Source organism: Lepus europaeus, chromosome 10, assembly GCF_033115175.1.
Source record: "Lepus europaeus isolate LE1 chromosome 10, mLepTim1.pri, whole genome shotgun sequence".
In the NCBI taxonomy this organism is placed as follows: domain Eukaryota; kingdom Metazoa; phylum Chordata; class Mammalia; order Lagomorpha; family Leporidae; genus Lepus; species Lepus europaeus.
Window position 1 is genome coordinate 17114355 of NC_084836.1, and position 16667 is coordinate 17131021.

The 16667-nt window shown below is 48.1% G+C and overlaps 1 protein-coding gene across 2 annotated transcripts in view; it reads left to right on the forward strand.

The window, feature by feature from the left end:
* Positions 1-16667, forward strand: part of NT5DC3 (5'-nucleotidase domain containing 3) — a 60942-nt gene that overhangs the window by 12589 nt on the left and 31686 nt on the right. For both annotated transcript variants that reach the window (XR_009866968.1, XM_062203016.1), the window contains exon 2: positions 15697-15881. Coding sequence is in view for 1 of the 2 variants with exons in the window: in XM_062203016.1 (XP_062059000.1) it covers positions 15697-15881 (185 nt within the window). In the remaining variant the exon portion in view is untranslated. The remainder of the gene's footprint in view (positions 1-15696; positions 15882-16667) is intronic.

Below are 16667 nucleotides of genomic sequence, written 5' to 3' on the forward strand. Positions count from 1 at the left end.
TTTAATTTGTTTTTATTTGGGGGAGGAAAGAGAGAGATATCTTCTGGTTCATGCCCCAAATGCCTGGGAACAACTTGCACAATCCAGGATCCAGGAACTCCATCATCTGGATCTGGGTCTTCTCTGTGGGTGGCAGGGGCCCAAGTATTTGCACTTGTCATCTGCCTTCCAGGGTGAATGTTAGCAGAAAACTTGGTCAGAAACAGGCTGGACTCTCTCCCAGGCACTCTGGTATAGAATGTAGGCTTCCCAAGTGGCAGCTTAACCCACTGCACAACCGTGCCTGCCCCAGAACTCTTTTATATACTTAAAATTATTGCATAGTCCAGAGTTTTTGTTTATATAGATTATATGTATCAGAACTATTAGAGATTAAAACCAAAAGATTTTTAAGTTATGTATTTATTGATTCATTAAAATAACAAATCCATTATCTGTTGATGTAAATGGCCTACATTTATGCAACGTGACTATTTTCCAAGATAAGTTTAGAAGGATGTCCTGGTTTCACATTGTTGCAGATTTCTGTGATGTCTGGATTAACGAAGACAGCTGGAATCTCAGAGCTGATTCTGCATTCAGTCTGTGCGGCCTCAGACCTCATGTGAGCCCCTGGAAGGCTCCACTGCACCCTGGCAAGAGAACAGGAGGCAAAAAGGCAAAAGATCTCTATTAAAACCTTGTCACTGCCATCAGTGGACTGACAGCACAGATTGATAGTTGCGTACTTCTAGAGGGCAACATCCAAATTGGGTCTCACTGGGCCAGCGTGGAGATGTTGGCCAGACTGCGTTCCTTGTAGGTGCTGCTGGAGACAGCTTGTTCTTCCTGTCTTCTCGAGGTTTCCCATGGTTTCCCATGGGCTTTGCGGCTCCTTCCTTTGTCAAAACCAGCAGTGGCCTGCTGTGCTGCCTCACATCATGTCACCCTGACACCGACCCTTCTGCCTGCCTTTCCCAGCCCCAGGGACCCGTGTGATCCCGTGGGCCCACCTGGGTAATCCGGGATGCCCCCTCTCCAGCTAACCGTAGCCTTGTCCACCTGTAGCCCCCTCTCCTCCCTTGCCACGTTGGGTAATGAAGTCACAGGTTCTAGGGGTTAGGACATGGCTGACTTTGGAGAGCTGTCATTCTGCCTGCCGCTAAGGTCTTAGTGTTAACCAGGAGAAGAGTTGTGAACTCAGAGATCCTTGAAAGTGGAGGTGGCTCCTGGATTATGCTGATCGACCTAGGAAAAAGGGAAGCTGAGTGGATGGGTGGGATAAGGAAAGGACCCAGCACTTCTGAAGCAGCTCCTGTGTGCTGTGCGCTGTGCCAGGCGCTCACCTCACCCCGTGTGGGTTGGCAGCTCAGAGACTCCGGGCCTCTGACTCACCTTCTCAGCCTGGTTTTCCTCATCTGCAGAGTGCAGATCGGGTCATTTACCTCTTGGGGTTCTGGCAATGTTAATGGAGAGACTGGCACTGACTCTAACCCACTGAGCTAACTGGCCGGACGGGAGATTTACTGCGGTGCCTGGCATATGTGAGGCACTGGTGCTTGTTCCTCCGCTGTGCAGAAAAATCTACTTGAGAGCCACAATTAATGCCAGAATATCAGAATTGCTCTCCTGAGGGGCTGTGTATTTAACAAGAGAAGCAGCGAGTGAGCAGGCACTCCCATTGCTGGCTTACCTTTCAAATGCCTGCAGTGTCTGGGCTGGGCCAGCACTGTGCTGCCGTGAAAAATTCCAATAGTGGGTCTAGAATTTGGTCTTTTTTAAAAAATCATTTTAAGGCCGGCGCCGCGGCTCACTAGGCTAATCCTCCGCCTTGCGGCGCCGGCACACCGGGTTCTAGTCCCGGTCGGGGCGCCGGATTCTGTCCCGGTTGCCCCTCTTCCAGGCCAGCTCTCTGCTGTGGCCAGGGAGTGCAGTGGAGGATGGCCCAAGTGCTTGGGCCCTGCACCCGCATGGGAGACCAGGAGAAGCACCTGGCTCCTGCCATCGGATCAGCGCGGTGCGCCGGCCGCAGCGCGCCAACCGCGGCGGCCATTGGAGGGTGAACCAATGGCAAAAGGAAGACCTTTCTCTCTCTCTCACTGTCCACTCTGCCTGTCAAAAAAAAAAAAATCATTTTAAAAAGATATTCATTTATTTACTTTGAAAGGCAGAGTTGGAGAGGGGGAGAGAGAGATCTTGCATTCACTGGTTTATGCCCCAGATGGCTCACAACGCCGACCCCAGAAGTTGATCTTTTGATAAGGCTCAGTTTTCTTTTTCTGAGTTTTTTTCCTTGAAGATAAATGTCCTTTTCTTTTGAGCAGTTCAGTTTCTTATTAAATGACTTATCTTTAGATTAGCTTGTCTTTAAACCATTACTGCTTTCGGTTTTATTATTTCAAGTGTGGTTGTGAGTAGTTTATTTTTGTAATTTTGGGAAGCGTGCTGTGTTTCCATGGCATTGTCAGAATTACAGATATTACTTTCAGGGTAATTGGAGGTGTGAATTTAACTTTGGGTGGGAGTGGTACACATGGCAAGCCCGTTGCTAATTCACATGAGTCATGCTGTTTGCCATGGATTGCTTTTCCCTGGAGCTGGTACAGAGTAGGTAAACTAATGGAAAAATGACAGCTGCTTCTTTAGATTGATGGATGCAGTGAAAACAGCTTGTGAACTGCTGCTTCCCCTCTCCTGTCATCGTGAAGCTGTTCTCTTCCCCACAGCCTGGGTTGTTGCTTACTGCAGCCCTGGATGGCGGCTGGCATGGAGGAGGTGTGCTAGGTGAGTCTAGCAAGTGGGGAAGCCAGTTTACAAAAATATTACATGATGTATGGTCCCATGTATATGAAGTTCTAGGAAGTGCATATCAGGGGCTGGCATTGTGGCGTAGCAGGTAAAGCTGCTGCCTGCAACACTGGCATCCCATATAGGGGAGCTGGTTTGAGTCCTGGCTGCTGCACTTCCAATCCAACTCCCTGCTAATGGCCTGGGAAAGCAGTGGAAGATGGCGCAATTGCTTGAGCCCCTGTCACCCATGTGGGAGGCCAGGAGAAAGCTCCTGGCTTCTTCTTGGCCCATCCCTGGCAGTTGTGGCCATTTGGGGAGTGAACCAGCAGATAGAAGATCTCTCTCTCTTTCACTCCCTCCCTCCATCCCTCTCTCCATTATTCTAACTTTCAAATAGATTAAATAAATCTTCTGAAAAAAAAAAAAAAAAAGTGCACACCAATGTGACCCTAAGATCATTCGTGGCCTGGGGATGGCAGGGGTGGAAGACAGGTGGGCTGGGGTTGAGAGGATGTGAGGTGGTATCTGGGGATGTTCTGCAGGCTCACCACCCTTAATCTGTTGTGTGTTTGTGTCAGATCTCGTGAGACTGTAGGCTCTGTGGGCAATGTATTGTACACCATTTGTACTTCCATAAAACTATAAAATAAAACCAGGCCGGCGCCGTGGCTTAGCAGGCTAATCCTCTGCCTTGCGGCGCCGGTACACCGGGTTCTAGTCCCGGTTGGGGCGCCGGATTCTATCCCGGTTGCCCCTCTTCCAGGCCAGCTCTCTGCTGTGGCCCGGTAAGGCAGTGGAGGATGGCCCAAGTCCTTGGGCTCTGCACCCGCATGGGAGACCAGGAGAAGCACCTGGCTCCTGGCTTCGGATCAGTGAGATGCGCCGGCCGCAGTGGCCGTTGGAGGGTGAACCAACGGCAAAGGAAGACCTTTCTCTCTGTCTCTCTGTCTCTCACTATCCACTCTGCCTGTCCAAAAAAACAAAAAAACAAAAAACAAAAAAAACAAAGACATCCAGGGAGGATTGTGGTTTAGCCTGGCTGGAGAGAGGTGCTCCCCTGTAGGGAGCACGAGGAGCGGCCCACCAGGACCACTACCCCTGCAGCTGCTGCAGCTGGAGGGTAAGGCCCCAGCAGACCCTGGAATCTGTGCTGAGTCAGAGTTACGTCAGCTCTCACTAAGGGTTGGAGGCGTGCTAGGCAGGTGACAGTGCAGATTGTCTCTTTCTGGGCACTTGTTTTGTTCTAGAATCTCTTCCTGCACTAGTAGAGGAAGAACACTGTATTTCTTTCTTTCTTTTTTTTTAAATTAAACTTTTATTTAATGAATATAAATTTCCAAAGTACAGCTTATGGGTTACAATGGCTTCCCCCCCCCCCCCAATAACTTCCCTCCCACCCACAACCCTCCCCTTTCCCGCTCCCTCTCCCCTTCCTTTCACATCAAGATTCATTTTCAATTCTCTTTATATACAGAAGATCAGTTTAGTATATATTAGGTAACGATTTCACCAGTTTGCACCCATATAGCAACACAAAGTGAAAAAAAATACTGTTGGAGTACTAGGTATAGCATTAAATAAGAGTGTACAGCACATTAAAGACAGAGATCCTACATAATATTTTTTAAAAAAAATTAATTTTCTATGCCATTTCCAATTTAACCCAGGTTTTTTTTTTTCATTTCCAATTATCTTTATATACAGAAGATCGATTCAGTATATAATTAGTAAAGATCTCATCAGTTTGTACCCACGCAGAAACACAAAGTGTAAAAATACTGTTTCAGTACTAGTTATAGCATCACTGCACATTAGACAACACATTAAGGACAGATACCACATGGGATGTAAGTACACAGTGACTTCTGTTGCTGACTTAACAATTTGACACTCCTGTTCATGGCGTCAGTAATCTCCCTAGGCTCTAGTCATGAGTTGCCAGGGCTATGGAAGACTTTAGGGTTCGCTGACTTTGATCTTATTCCGATAGGGTCATAGTCAAAGTGGAAGTTCTCTCCCCCCTTCTGAGAAAGGTACCTCCTTCTTTGATGGCCCCAGAACACTGTATTTCTAGTTGACATACAGTAATTGCATGTGTTTATGGGGTAAAGTGTGCTGTGTCAATATCCACATACAACATGTAGTGATCAAGTTAGTGCAGTTAGCACAACTGTCACCTCAGACGTTTGCCATTTCTTGGTGGAGAGAACATTCACAGCCCTAGCTCTTTTGAAATATACAATAAATTATCATTAACTCCCATCATCCCACCACCACTCTGCTCAAGAAACTGGGACTGTAACATTTTATGCCTTTTTTTTTTTAAACAGATTTTCAAATCTTAATGCCAGAATCTTTATGCTGGTGTTTTTTGTTTTGTTTTGAAGATTTATTTTATTTATTTGACAGGCAGAGTTACAAAGAGAGGGGGAGAGAGCAAGAGCACTTCCACCCGCTTGTTCACTCTCCAGATGGCTACAATGGCCAGGGCTGGGCCAGGCCGAAGCTGGAGCTTCTCCCAAGTCTCCCAAGTGGGTGCAGGGGCCCAAGGACTTGGGCCATCCTCCACTGCTAGAGCTCAAACCAGTGCTTGTTTGGGATGCAGGCACCACAGGTGGGTGACTTCACCTGCTGCACCACAACGCCGATCTCACATCGTACACCTTGACCTGAAGAGTGATTTATAAGGAATGGTCCTGGGGATCCTAGAGCTATGGGAGAAAATAGTTTGTGGCTAAAAGGAGTTGTATTTAGATCTGTTAGGTCTGCACCAGGATGAGCCATTGGCATCTCAGCCTCAGGCGGAGGTCACACTTTCTACTTCTCTTCTTACTGTGTGATTATTTGCAGGAAGGATATTAAGTAGACATGCTACATCAGCTATACTTGTTGGCAGCAAACATAACATACACATTGTAAACACGTGTGAAGTCTGCGTTGTGGTCAGATTGTTCCGGAAGGTATCAGAACAAGTTCATGTCTTCAGGCAGCTGTTGGTGGCAGAGTGGCTGTCCCGCCTGTGCCGTGCGTGGCTCCACAGAAGGTGGGCCGCGGGAGGGTGACGGCGCTGTTCTCAGCAGTTGCAGGCAGTGAGGTTTCAAGGCTTGGGGCCTCAGGTTCACCTGCAGTGGAGACAGTGGGGGAGAGTGAAGGCTGCTTCAGCTTAGAAACGAGATGTCTGTGCTTTTCTTCTTCTTTTCTTTTTTTTTGTTTGACAGGTAGAGTTATAGACATGAGAGAGAGAGACAGAGGTCTTCCTTCCATTGGTTCACTCCCCAAGTGGCTGCCACGGCCGGCACTGCACCGATCTGAAGCCAGTAGCCAGGTGCTTCCTCCTGGTCTCCCATGTGGGTGCAGACCCAAGCACTTGGGCCATCCTCCATCTGCACTCCCTGGCCACAGCAGAGAGCTGGACTGGAAGAGGACCAACTGGGACTAGAACCCGGTACCCATTTGGGATACCGGTGCCGCGGGTGGAGGATTAACCAAATGAGCCATGGCGCCGGCCCTGCGTTCTTCGTTTTTACTCTGTATGCATAGTTTTGAAAGCTTTTTTTAGTACATGAGGGGGTCTTCAGAAGTTCATAGGAAATGTGTTTTATGAAAAAGCTGTGTGAATTTCCAACCTTTTTTGCACCAAAAATGATCTTTCATTCCATTTTCCATGAAATTTTTAACTTACTCTTATAATGTGATAGAATTTGGAGCCATGTGAAATAAACATGAAATAATTCATATTTGCAAGTCTTCATGAATATGAATATTATGAAATGTAAGCATTGAGATGTGGTCAAATTAGGGATGAGCAGCTGGCTTGAAGCTGCGGTAACTTGTGTTGATGTAGGAGCAGAAGAACGCGTCACACAGAGAAACGCATCACATAGCCGCGTGCTCTTGACCCTGCTTATCTTGCCCCATCCCCAGTTTTCGCTTCTGTGCTGTGGGCGCAGCAGCAGCACCTCATGTTCTGTGAGGTCTGTGTCCCCGGTGCTTGTCAGTGCACCTGCCTACTGGTCAGCTGGCCGAGCTGTGGGTCTCCTGAGCCCTGGGGAAAATGGAAGCTGTCCTCCTGTTTCCTGTCACTTCCAGCTTTCTCCAGGAGAACAAGGCTGTTGCTCCACTTTCCCCACTTCGGTTTCTTCTTCAGTCTCTCTTGTTTGTATGCAGGTTGAGTGTCCCTTACCTCAAATGTGTCAGGTTTTGGAGGTGGTTGGAATTTGGAATATTTGTTTAGACGTTGCCAGTTGAGCATCCCTAGTCTGAAAACCTGAAATCCGAAATGCTCTCAAATCCACAGCATTTGGAGGATCACATTGGCGCCAGATCAGTGCTCACAAAGTTGTGGATTTGGGAGCATTTTGGATTTTTGGGTCACCTATGCTTAACTCATATGCTTCTTCCCCCTGCTCCCCCGGGAAACCAGCTTGAAATGTGAAGCATAAAAAATTATAGCTAAATAACTTAAATAATGTTATTTAAAAGTTAAACCATTACTTTAAAGAAAAACATTGTCTTAGTGTTTCTGGGATTGTGGTTTGCTGTATCAAAAAGTTGAGCCTTCTGGATTTCAGGCGTATTCCCGCTTCTCGACTGGGTTGTGTTCCTGTGAACGCAACCTGGTCCCGAGTGCAGATCCGAGGTGACTGAGGCTCCAGCTGGAACAGGTGTTCCCTCACTTTCTGCCTCATTAACCTGGTAACAGAATGATCCTGTATCAGTGCACATGCACTTCCCCGAGCGTTTCCGCAGCACGGATTCCTGGAAGGCCGATGACCAGGTCAAAGGGGACGGGTATTTTTTTAAAGACTCTTGGTGCCTGTGGCCAAGCTGCCTTGAAGGAGGCTGCCGCTACCGATGACTCATCGCCTTACCCAGTGAGGGGTGAGACTGCTCAGGTAGCTGCGCCAGCCCTGGGTCCCGTGGTTAGCAGCAACCCCCGAGTCACACGCTCACAGGCACCCGGACACCTGCAAAACCACGCCGCAGCCCGTCAGCTGCACAACAACATCATGCTTTTGTTTCATAGCCAGTTAACTCATGCTTGTCACAGAAACACGTGCATGCGAACTAGAGACGGGCGAACCGTGCGTCATTCCTGCTTTCAGAGAGAGCTGCTGTTACCGCGAGTGATTGCTTTAGCTTGCTTTTTTTTTGGTAATTAGAATGGTTGAACATTTATGTGTATTAGCCATTCCTCTCTTGTATGGAAATTAAAGTTTAAAAAATGTAACTGACATGTAATTGTTCGTATTAATGGGGCATAAGTGAGACATTTCAGCTCATGTCCACAATTTGTCATGATAAAATCTGAGCAGTTAGCATATCCATCAACTCAAACCCTTCTCATTTCTTTGTACGGAACATTCAAATCCCTCCCTTCTCACTATTTTGAACTACATGATGCATTCCTGTGGACTGTAGCCACCCTGCCGTGCAGTGGAACCCCAGAACTTGTTACTGCTCGCTCTTTGTACCACGTCCACCTCTCTCTGTCCTCCCTCTCCTCCACCTTCCCCAGCCTGTGGGAACCACTATTCTCTGGCTACTTCATGAGATCAGCTGTTGTAGATTTCACGAACCAGTGAGATCATTCAGTGTATGTATTTCAGTGCCTGTGAACTTAAGTCGGTTAACGTAATGTTCTCCAGGCTCATCTGCGTTGGCACAAATGATAGGATTTCATTCTTTTTGGATGGCTGAGTTGTATTACATGGTGTAAATATACGTTTTCTTTTTATCCACTCATCCAGCAAGGGCTGCTTAAGTTGATTCTCTGGCTTAGTTACTGGGAATTGTACTATAATAAGAGAATTTTGAAATCTCTTCCAGCTGCTGAATTATTCTTTTTTTTTTTTTTTTAATTATATTAAGGATACCCCTCCTCTCCTCTTTCTACAGTGGTCCAGCCCTGGCAGGCTTGGTGCCTTTGTTAAGGGAGAGTTCCGTAGCAAATCTGGACATGAAAGGGGAGTCAATGGTAATTGTGCTTCCCAAGTTCAGATCCTTGCACAGTTGAAAATGTGGGATACAGGCCTTGCGCTGTGGCATAGCAGGTAAAGCTGCTGCCCACAACACTACCATCCTTTGTGGGCACCAATTTGTGTTCTGGCTGCTCCACTTCTGATCCAGCTCCCTGCTAATGATCTGGGAGAAGCAGAGGAAGATGGTCCAAGTGCTTGCGCCTGGCCACTCTTGTGGAAGACCTGGAAGAAGCTTCTGGCTTTGGCCTATTCCAGCCCTGGCCATTGCAGCCATCTAGGGAGTGAACCAGAGGATGGAAGATCAAATAAAATAAATAAATCTTGTATAAAATAAGTGGAACTTATCAGACCTCTGTATCTAAGTTCTAACTTCATTCCTATTCTCTGTTAGTGGTGAATATAAAATTTATGGAATGGCATTTTTTCATGATAGTCTTAATTTTTTTTATATAAGGGGAATAAATTTCATGTATACAGTTTTTTTTTTTTTTTTTTTGACAGGCAGACTGGACAATGAGAGAGAGAGACAGAGAGAAAGGTCTTCCTTTGCCGTTGGTTCACCCTCCAATGGCCGCTGCAGCCGGTGCACCGTGCTGATCCAAAGGCAGGAGCCAAGTGCTTCTCCTGGTCTCCCATGGGGTGCAGGGCCCAAGCACTTGGGCCATCCTCCACTGCACTCCCGGGCCACAGCAGAGAGCTGGCCTGGAAGAGGGGCAACCGGGACAGAATCCGGTGCCCTGACCAGGACTAGAACCCGGTGTGCCGGCGCCGCAAGGCGGAGGATTAGCCTATTGAGCCACGGCGCCGGCCAATGTATATAGTTTTAAGAGCTAATGATACTTCCCATCCTATGCTGTCTCCTCCTTCCTTTATTTTCTTCTAATTTTGACAATGATATGTTTTCAATTTAGTTTATAATCACAAGCTTAACACTCCACTAAATAAATAAATCAACAAGCAGTAAGTAGAAAGACCATTGTTCCTCAGGAGTACAGATAAGAGCTATACACAACAGTCAAATCCCAAAATGTCAGTTTTGTTCATGTGCATTACATTTTTTTTTGGTACTCTGTATATTAGTTATGACAAATCAGGGAAAATGTGATATTTGTCTTTTTGGGCCTGGCTTACTTCACTTCTTATATCCTGGGTATTAATCCCTTATCAGATGTAAAATTTGCAAATATTTTCTTCTGTTCTGTCGGTTGCCTCTTCACTTTGTTGACTCTCCATTGCTGCGCAGAAGCTTCTTAGCTTGATGTAATTCCGTTTGTCTATGCTTTTGTTGGCTGTGCTTCTAGGGTCCTACCAGGAAATCTTTGCCTAGGACAATGTCTTGCAGTGTTTCCCCTAGTAATTCCTAGATTTAGATTCTGATCCGTTGTGAGTTGATTTTGCTAGAAGGTGTAACCTGTGGTCTTGTTTCATACTTCTGTATGCAGAGATCCAGTTTTCCCAATGCTATTTGTTGAAGAGACTGTCCTTTTTCCAGGGAGTGGTTTTAACTCTTTTGTCAAAGATTAGTTGATTGTAGATATGTGGATTAATTTCTGGGGTCTAATCTGTTCCATTGATCCAGATATCTGTTCTTGTGCCCGTATCAGGCTGTTCTTGTTATAACTGCCCCGTAATATGTCTTGAAATCTGATATTGTGATGCTGCCAACTTTATTTTTATGGCTTAGCATTGCTTTAGCTATTTGGGGTCTCTTGTGATTCCATATGAATTCGAGTTTTTTTCCAGATCTGAGAAAAAACATCTTTGCTATTTTGATTGAGATTGCATTGAATCTATAAATTGCTTTGGGTAGAATGGAATTTTGATGATATTAATTCTTCCAATCCATGAACATGGCAGATTTTTCCATTTTTGTGTGTGTCTATGATGTCTTGTTTCTTTAATGTTTTGTAATTTTCCTTGAATCTGCTGATTCACTCCCCAAATGGCCACAATGGCTGGAGCTGAGCTGATCTGAAGCCAGGAGACAGGAGCTTCTTCTGGGTCTCTTATGAGGGTGCAGGGGCCCAAGAACTTGGGCCACCTTCTACTGCTCCCTTAGGTCATAGCAGAGAGCTGAATTGGAAGAGGAGCAGCTGGGACTCAAACCCGTGTCCTTATGGGATGCTGGCATTGCAGGTGGCAGCTTTACCCTCTGTGCCACAGTGCCAGCCCCTGAGATCACTTAGGTAGTTGGGCCTCGCCAACCCTGTGGGAGACCCAGGCTGAATTATGGGCTCCTGACTTTAGCTTGGCCCAGTCCTAGCAGTGGTGGGCCTTTGGGGAGTGAACCAATGGAAAGGAGATTTCTGTCTGCCTAGCAAAGCAAAGCAAATAAAAGTAGAAGCTGCTAAGGGTGCTGGGGGCTCCTGGTTTGCACATGGACTGTTGGTCGCTGCACAGCCTCCAACTCCAAGCAGCTGCACTGGACCCTGTGTTCTGGCTGGAGCTCTGGTCAGAACGGAGCCACATGTCTGTTTCTTCGTGCTGAGTGCACAGTTTTTCTGTCCCTGTCCATGATCCACAAAAGGCATCCTGGTTCTGAGCGTGTGCCTACCCTGGCCGATGCTTTGCGGGGCCTTTGCTTTACTCTGAGAGTCTGGAGTGCAGATGGTTTCCCTCTCGGAGAGTGCTTGGCCGTGTCTTCTTTTGCCTGGGAGCTGTTCGCAGTGCCTCTTTGCAGCGGGTGCCCAGGGTGCTGAGATCCTTTTGAAGCACCCGAGGCTGTCCTCGTGCTGATTTTGAGGGTGCCAGAGGTGGCGAGCACCCCAGTCCCTGGGGATGGTGCTCAGATGAGGAACGCGCTCCGGTGGGGCATCCCTGCAGCCGTGGGCGGGTACTACCCAGCTGTGATTTTCCATCATGGTGGCTTCTTCTGGAGGGCCTCTGGTTAAGTCTGCCCTGATTGTGAAAGGGAGAGGGACCTTCTTGCAAACGGTACTTAAACAGGCCGCTAGGACTTCCCCTGGTAAGGTCATGGGTGAAAGTGGAGCCTTGGATCCCTCTAAGCAGTACTGCCCACTTGCATCTATGGGCAGCGCTGTGCTCATGTTCAGAAAATAGCCCTGCAGCGGCCCATGGATTACGTCAGGCCCTGCAGTCTGAGGTGTTGGATACCTGAGCGCTTGGTGCTGCCGGCTTCCCCACCTTCCTTGGAGCCAATTCTGGTGAACGCTCTGCCTTCAAGTTTCTGTTTACCTTCCTCGAATCTATCTTATTTGCAAGTTAGTAAAAAGCCGAGGTTATTGTCCCCTTGGCTTTGACAAAAGAAGCTAATGAAGAAATGGAAGTGTGGGTGGATCGTGGCTACATGGTTTTTAGTAGACTTGATCATGGCCAGTGGGCAATGTGACATCCGCTCATTCATCCATGTGTTTACCTTGATGGGCGTGGAAGGCCTGTGTGGGATCTAAGGGCTGCATTTTTATTGTGTGTGCCTTGGAAACTTGGCTGGGGGCCATGAGCAGGCATCGGGGACAACCCCACTGGAATTTTCTGCCAACTCCATATGAGCATTTTCCTGGTGTAAGGATTCCATGGCTCCTGTTAGGTTTCTCAAGGCCCCACATCCTGAAGTGGTCATGGAGCTTTCTGAAAAACTCAGGATACCTCGAGGGGCATGGGGTGCCACCTGCTAGGGCCTTGGCTGTCTGGTTGGAGCTGTCACTGTGCCACAGTAATGCCTTAGGGCAGAAATGGTTCCTGTACACTGTTCATGGTCTTGGAGAAGTATGTGGAAGGGGAAGCTTAGAAATGATGGTTTGAGACACTTCGTTTTATTTCAACAAAATCACACCCCAGACAGATACTGGCAGATTCCCATAATCCCTGGGAAGGGAGTTAAGAACATGGATTCTGGCTGGCGCCGTGGCTTAACAGGCTAATCCTCCACCTTGCGGCGCCGGCACACCGGGTTCTAGTCCCGGTCGGGGTGCCGGATTCTATCCCGGTTGCCCCTCTTCCAGGCCAGCTCTCTGCTATGGCCCAGGAAGGCAGTGGAGGATGGCCCAAGTGCTTGGGCCCTGCACCCCATGGGAGACCAGGAGAAGCACCTGGCTCCTGGCTTCGGATCAGCGCGGTGCGCTGGCCGCAGCGGCCATTGGAGGGTGAACCAACGGCAAAAAAAAAAAAAAAGGAAGACCTTTCTCTCTCTCTCTCACTATCCACTCTGCCTGTCAAAAAAAAAAAAAAAAAAAAAAAAAAAAAAAAAAAAAAAAAAAAAAAAGAACATGGATTCTGAAGCCAAACTTGTCAGGTCCCACTCCCGGCAGTGGGATTTGGCAGTAGTACATCCCTTCAGCACTCTGTAATCTCTCCGCGCCTCGAGTGTCTGCAGATGTAAGATGAGGCTGACGCAGTACGTGCTTCGCAGGGTTGTTGGAAGGATGAAGAGAAGCCGTGCAAAGTGTTCTTTGTAGCGTGTAGCACATGGTACGTGCTTTAATACCTGTTGGCTGTTGTACCGGGACACATGGTTGTCAGTCGTAAGACAGTTTGCTTTGTGTGTACATGCGTCGTTTCGTACTTGTCGCACAGTCTCCCGCCTTCAGCTCTGGCCTCCCTAGGAGCCGTTTCAAGCTCGTTTTAGAGCACCAGCATCCTCAAAGCTGAAGGCAGGCGGTTGTGGCAGAGCAGGGCGGTCTGTGTTCTCGCCGCACAATGAGGCCTGATGAGGCTCTTCTGTTAAATGACCGAGGGGACGAGAGTAGCGTGTTCCCCTGAAATGCCCTGTTCCGCCTTCCTCCTAAATGTCACCATTGGTGGGAAATGAACAGTCGTCCTCATCTGTGTTCTGGGAAAGCCTGCGACACTGGCATTTCCCACCAGTTTGCCACTTCGAGTCCCTGCTGCACTGCTTCTGATCCAGCTCCCTGCTAATGCAGCTGGGAAGGCAGCAGAAGGTGGCCCGGGTGCTTGGGCCCCTGCACCTGCATGGGAGAGCCAGATGGAGTTCCTGGCTTCGGCCTGGCCCAGGCCTGGTTGTTGGTGACCATTTGGGGAGCGAGCCAGCACTGTCTCTTCTTCCCTCTGCCACTCTTTCAAATAAATAAATTTCTAAGAAAAAGAACTTGACTGCAGAGATGGTATTTTCAGACTCTGTGCACTTTCCTGAGAATGGTGGCATTCTTTGGGCAGCAGCCAGAGGAGAAGGGTGATGTCACAGTGACGGCCTGACTCACCATTGCCCCTTCCTGAGTGAGCTGCCATTCTCCTGCTCTTAGTTTCTTTTTTTAAATCATAGATGGCATTACTTGATGTTTAACAATGAACTAGTTCCTGGAGTAACCAGATAGCCAAGTGTTTCAACACAGTGGCAGATAAGATCCTGGCATTCCCTGTGGTATCTCGGAATTTTAAAAGGGTCCTGTGGGCTCCAGGAAGCAGTAAGGTGGAAAGAATTTTTGGAAGTCCTCCCAGAAGGAATAAGGCATGAAGCAGCTGTTGCTGCACATAGCTACAGCTGCTCAACAAGGAAACTCAAACTAGCACTGGGCCCAGCAGTGTGGGAGGAACTGTACCTCCGATAAACCGGCTGAAGGAAATGATGGGAAGGCAGACTCAGATGAACACAAAGATGTGCTCACCGCAGTGCCCTTGTGTCAAACAGGAAACAGACCTGCGTGTGCACCACAGTCACAGTTTGGTAATTCGTGCACCAAAATTTTACCTAATACTTAAAAAAAAAAAAAATTTATTTACTTTAAAGTCAGCTTACACATAGAGAGGAGAGAGAGCGAACTTTTCCATCTGCTGGTTCACTCCCCAGTTGACCACAGCAGCCGGAGCCAGGAGCCAGGAGCCTCCTCTGGGTCCTCAACATGGGTGCAGGGGCCCAAGGACCTGGGCCATCCTCTGCTGCTCTCCCAGGCCATAGCGGAGAGCTGGATCTGAAGAGGAGCAGCTGGGACTTGAACTGGTGTCCACATGGCACTGCAGGTGGTGGCTTTACCCACTCTGCCACAGCGCTGGCCCTTACCTAATACTTTAAGAACATCTGTCACGATATGGAAATAGGATCATGGTTGCACATTAACTTTAGAGAGCATAATGCAACCTGTGTGTGCGGTCCGGGGTCAGTCATGTAAAATGGTCCAGCTAAAACAGCACCAGCAGCAAATGCGTCAGATGTGGGCAGTGTTTTCTGGTGGTGAGATGATGTGTGATTTTTACAACTTACTGTCTTGCAAAAGCTGTAACTTGCCTGTAGTTTTAAAGTGAATGTAGCAGTAAATATATTTCTTTTTTTATTTTGACAGATAGAGTCAGACAGTGAGAGAGAGAGAGACAGAGAGAAAGATCTTCCTTCCGTTGGTTCACCCCTGAAATGGCCGCTACAGCCGGTGCTGCACCGATCCGAAGCCAGGAGCCAGGTGCTTCTCCTGGTCTCTCATGCGGGTGCAGGGGCCCAAGCACTTGGGCCATCCTCCACTGCCCTCCCGGGCCACAGCAGAGAGCTGGACTGGAAGAGGAGCAACCGGGACTAGAACTTGGTGCCCATATGGGATTCCAGTGCCACAGGTGGAGGATTAACCAAGTGAGCCACAGCGTCGGCCCCAACAGTAAATATTTTTCAGAAACAGTTTATTGAGGTGTAATTTACATACCGTGCCATCATCCACTCAGAGATTTTTAGAATATTCATGAGAGATGCACAGTCATCACCATTGCCTAGTCAGTTCCAGAAATTCTGTAGCCTCTGTGGTCACTCCCAGCCCCTCCCAGGGCTCCATCCCTGGGCAGCCACTCCTCTGCTTTCTGTCCCAGTGGGTTTGTCTCTTCCTGTCCATGGAATCGGGCCACACGCGGCCCTTGGTGCCTGGTTTCTTCAGCGCGGTGTGATGATTACACGGTGCGACAAATCCCTCTGGTGCTCCGGTTTCCTCGCTCTGTGTAGGAGTCCTACTATCACTTCTTGTGCGGGGTAACGTGCTTTTTTCTTTCCTTCTAGAACTGGTTCCCTCAATTATGAGCAACTTGTTGAATCCAGACGCCATTTTCTCCAACAATGAGATGAGCCTGTCGGATATCGAAATCTACGGCTTTGATTATGATTACACCTTGGTGTTTTACTCGAAACACCTCCACACGCTGATATTTAATGCTGCCCGGGACCTCCTCATCAATGAACACCGGGTAAGGTCACAGGGACCTGTGTGTCTTCCTCCCTCGCCTTCTGCCCCTGGGACTTGTGAAGAAAAGCTTGAGCCAACGTGCCCCGTGCTGGGCACCTGGAAGTCATTTGGTGACCTGCTGCTGGATGAATGAGTAGATTTTGTTCCGTTCCAAATGACTTTTTTTTTTTTTTTAATAAAAACTGTTGTTTAAAAAAAACTATTTTCCAGAAGACTATCCCCAGGCATGCATCAGTAGATTCATCTGTTGATGTTTATCGTAGAGCAGCAGCGTAGTTTCTGCTAGAGCTCGAGGCAGCGGCAGCCTTGGTTAGAGGGAATTCCCCACGTGATAGGCGTGATAGGCGAGGCGTCACCCTGGGCACTGGCATTAGTCGCTTCCATATGTAAAGAAGACTTGACTGTGTCTGATGCACCATGGGGTTGAGAGCTTCTCATGAGGACAGAAAGAACAGTCAATGCTAGGCATTCTTTCTCTAGTTTGTTGGGAATGCAGATTAAAATTAAAATTATTTGCAATGCAGACAGTGAGAAAAAGAGAAGGAGGGAGGGAGGGGGAGGGTGGTTTCCTTCCTTCTATTTTACTTCCCAAATGCTACTGAGCAGCTGGGGCTGGGCCAGGCTGAAAACGGGAGACCGGAACCCAATTCAGCTCTTACACATGAGAGGCAGGAACCGGCCCCTTGAGCTAGCATCCACTGCCTCCCAGGGTGCACAGCAGTAGGAAGCTGGAAACAGGAGAGGAGCCAGGGCTCAAGCGCACGCAGTCAAGCATGAGAAGTGGGTG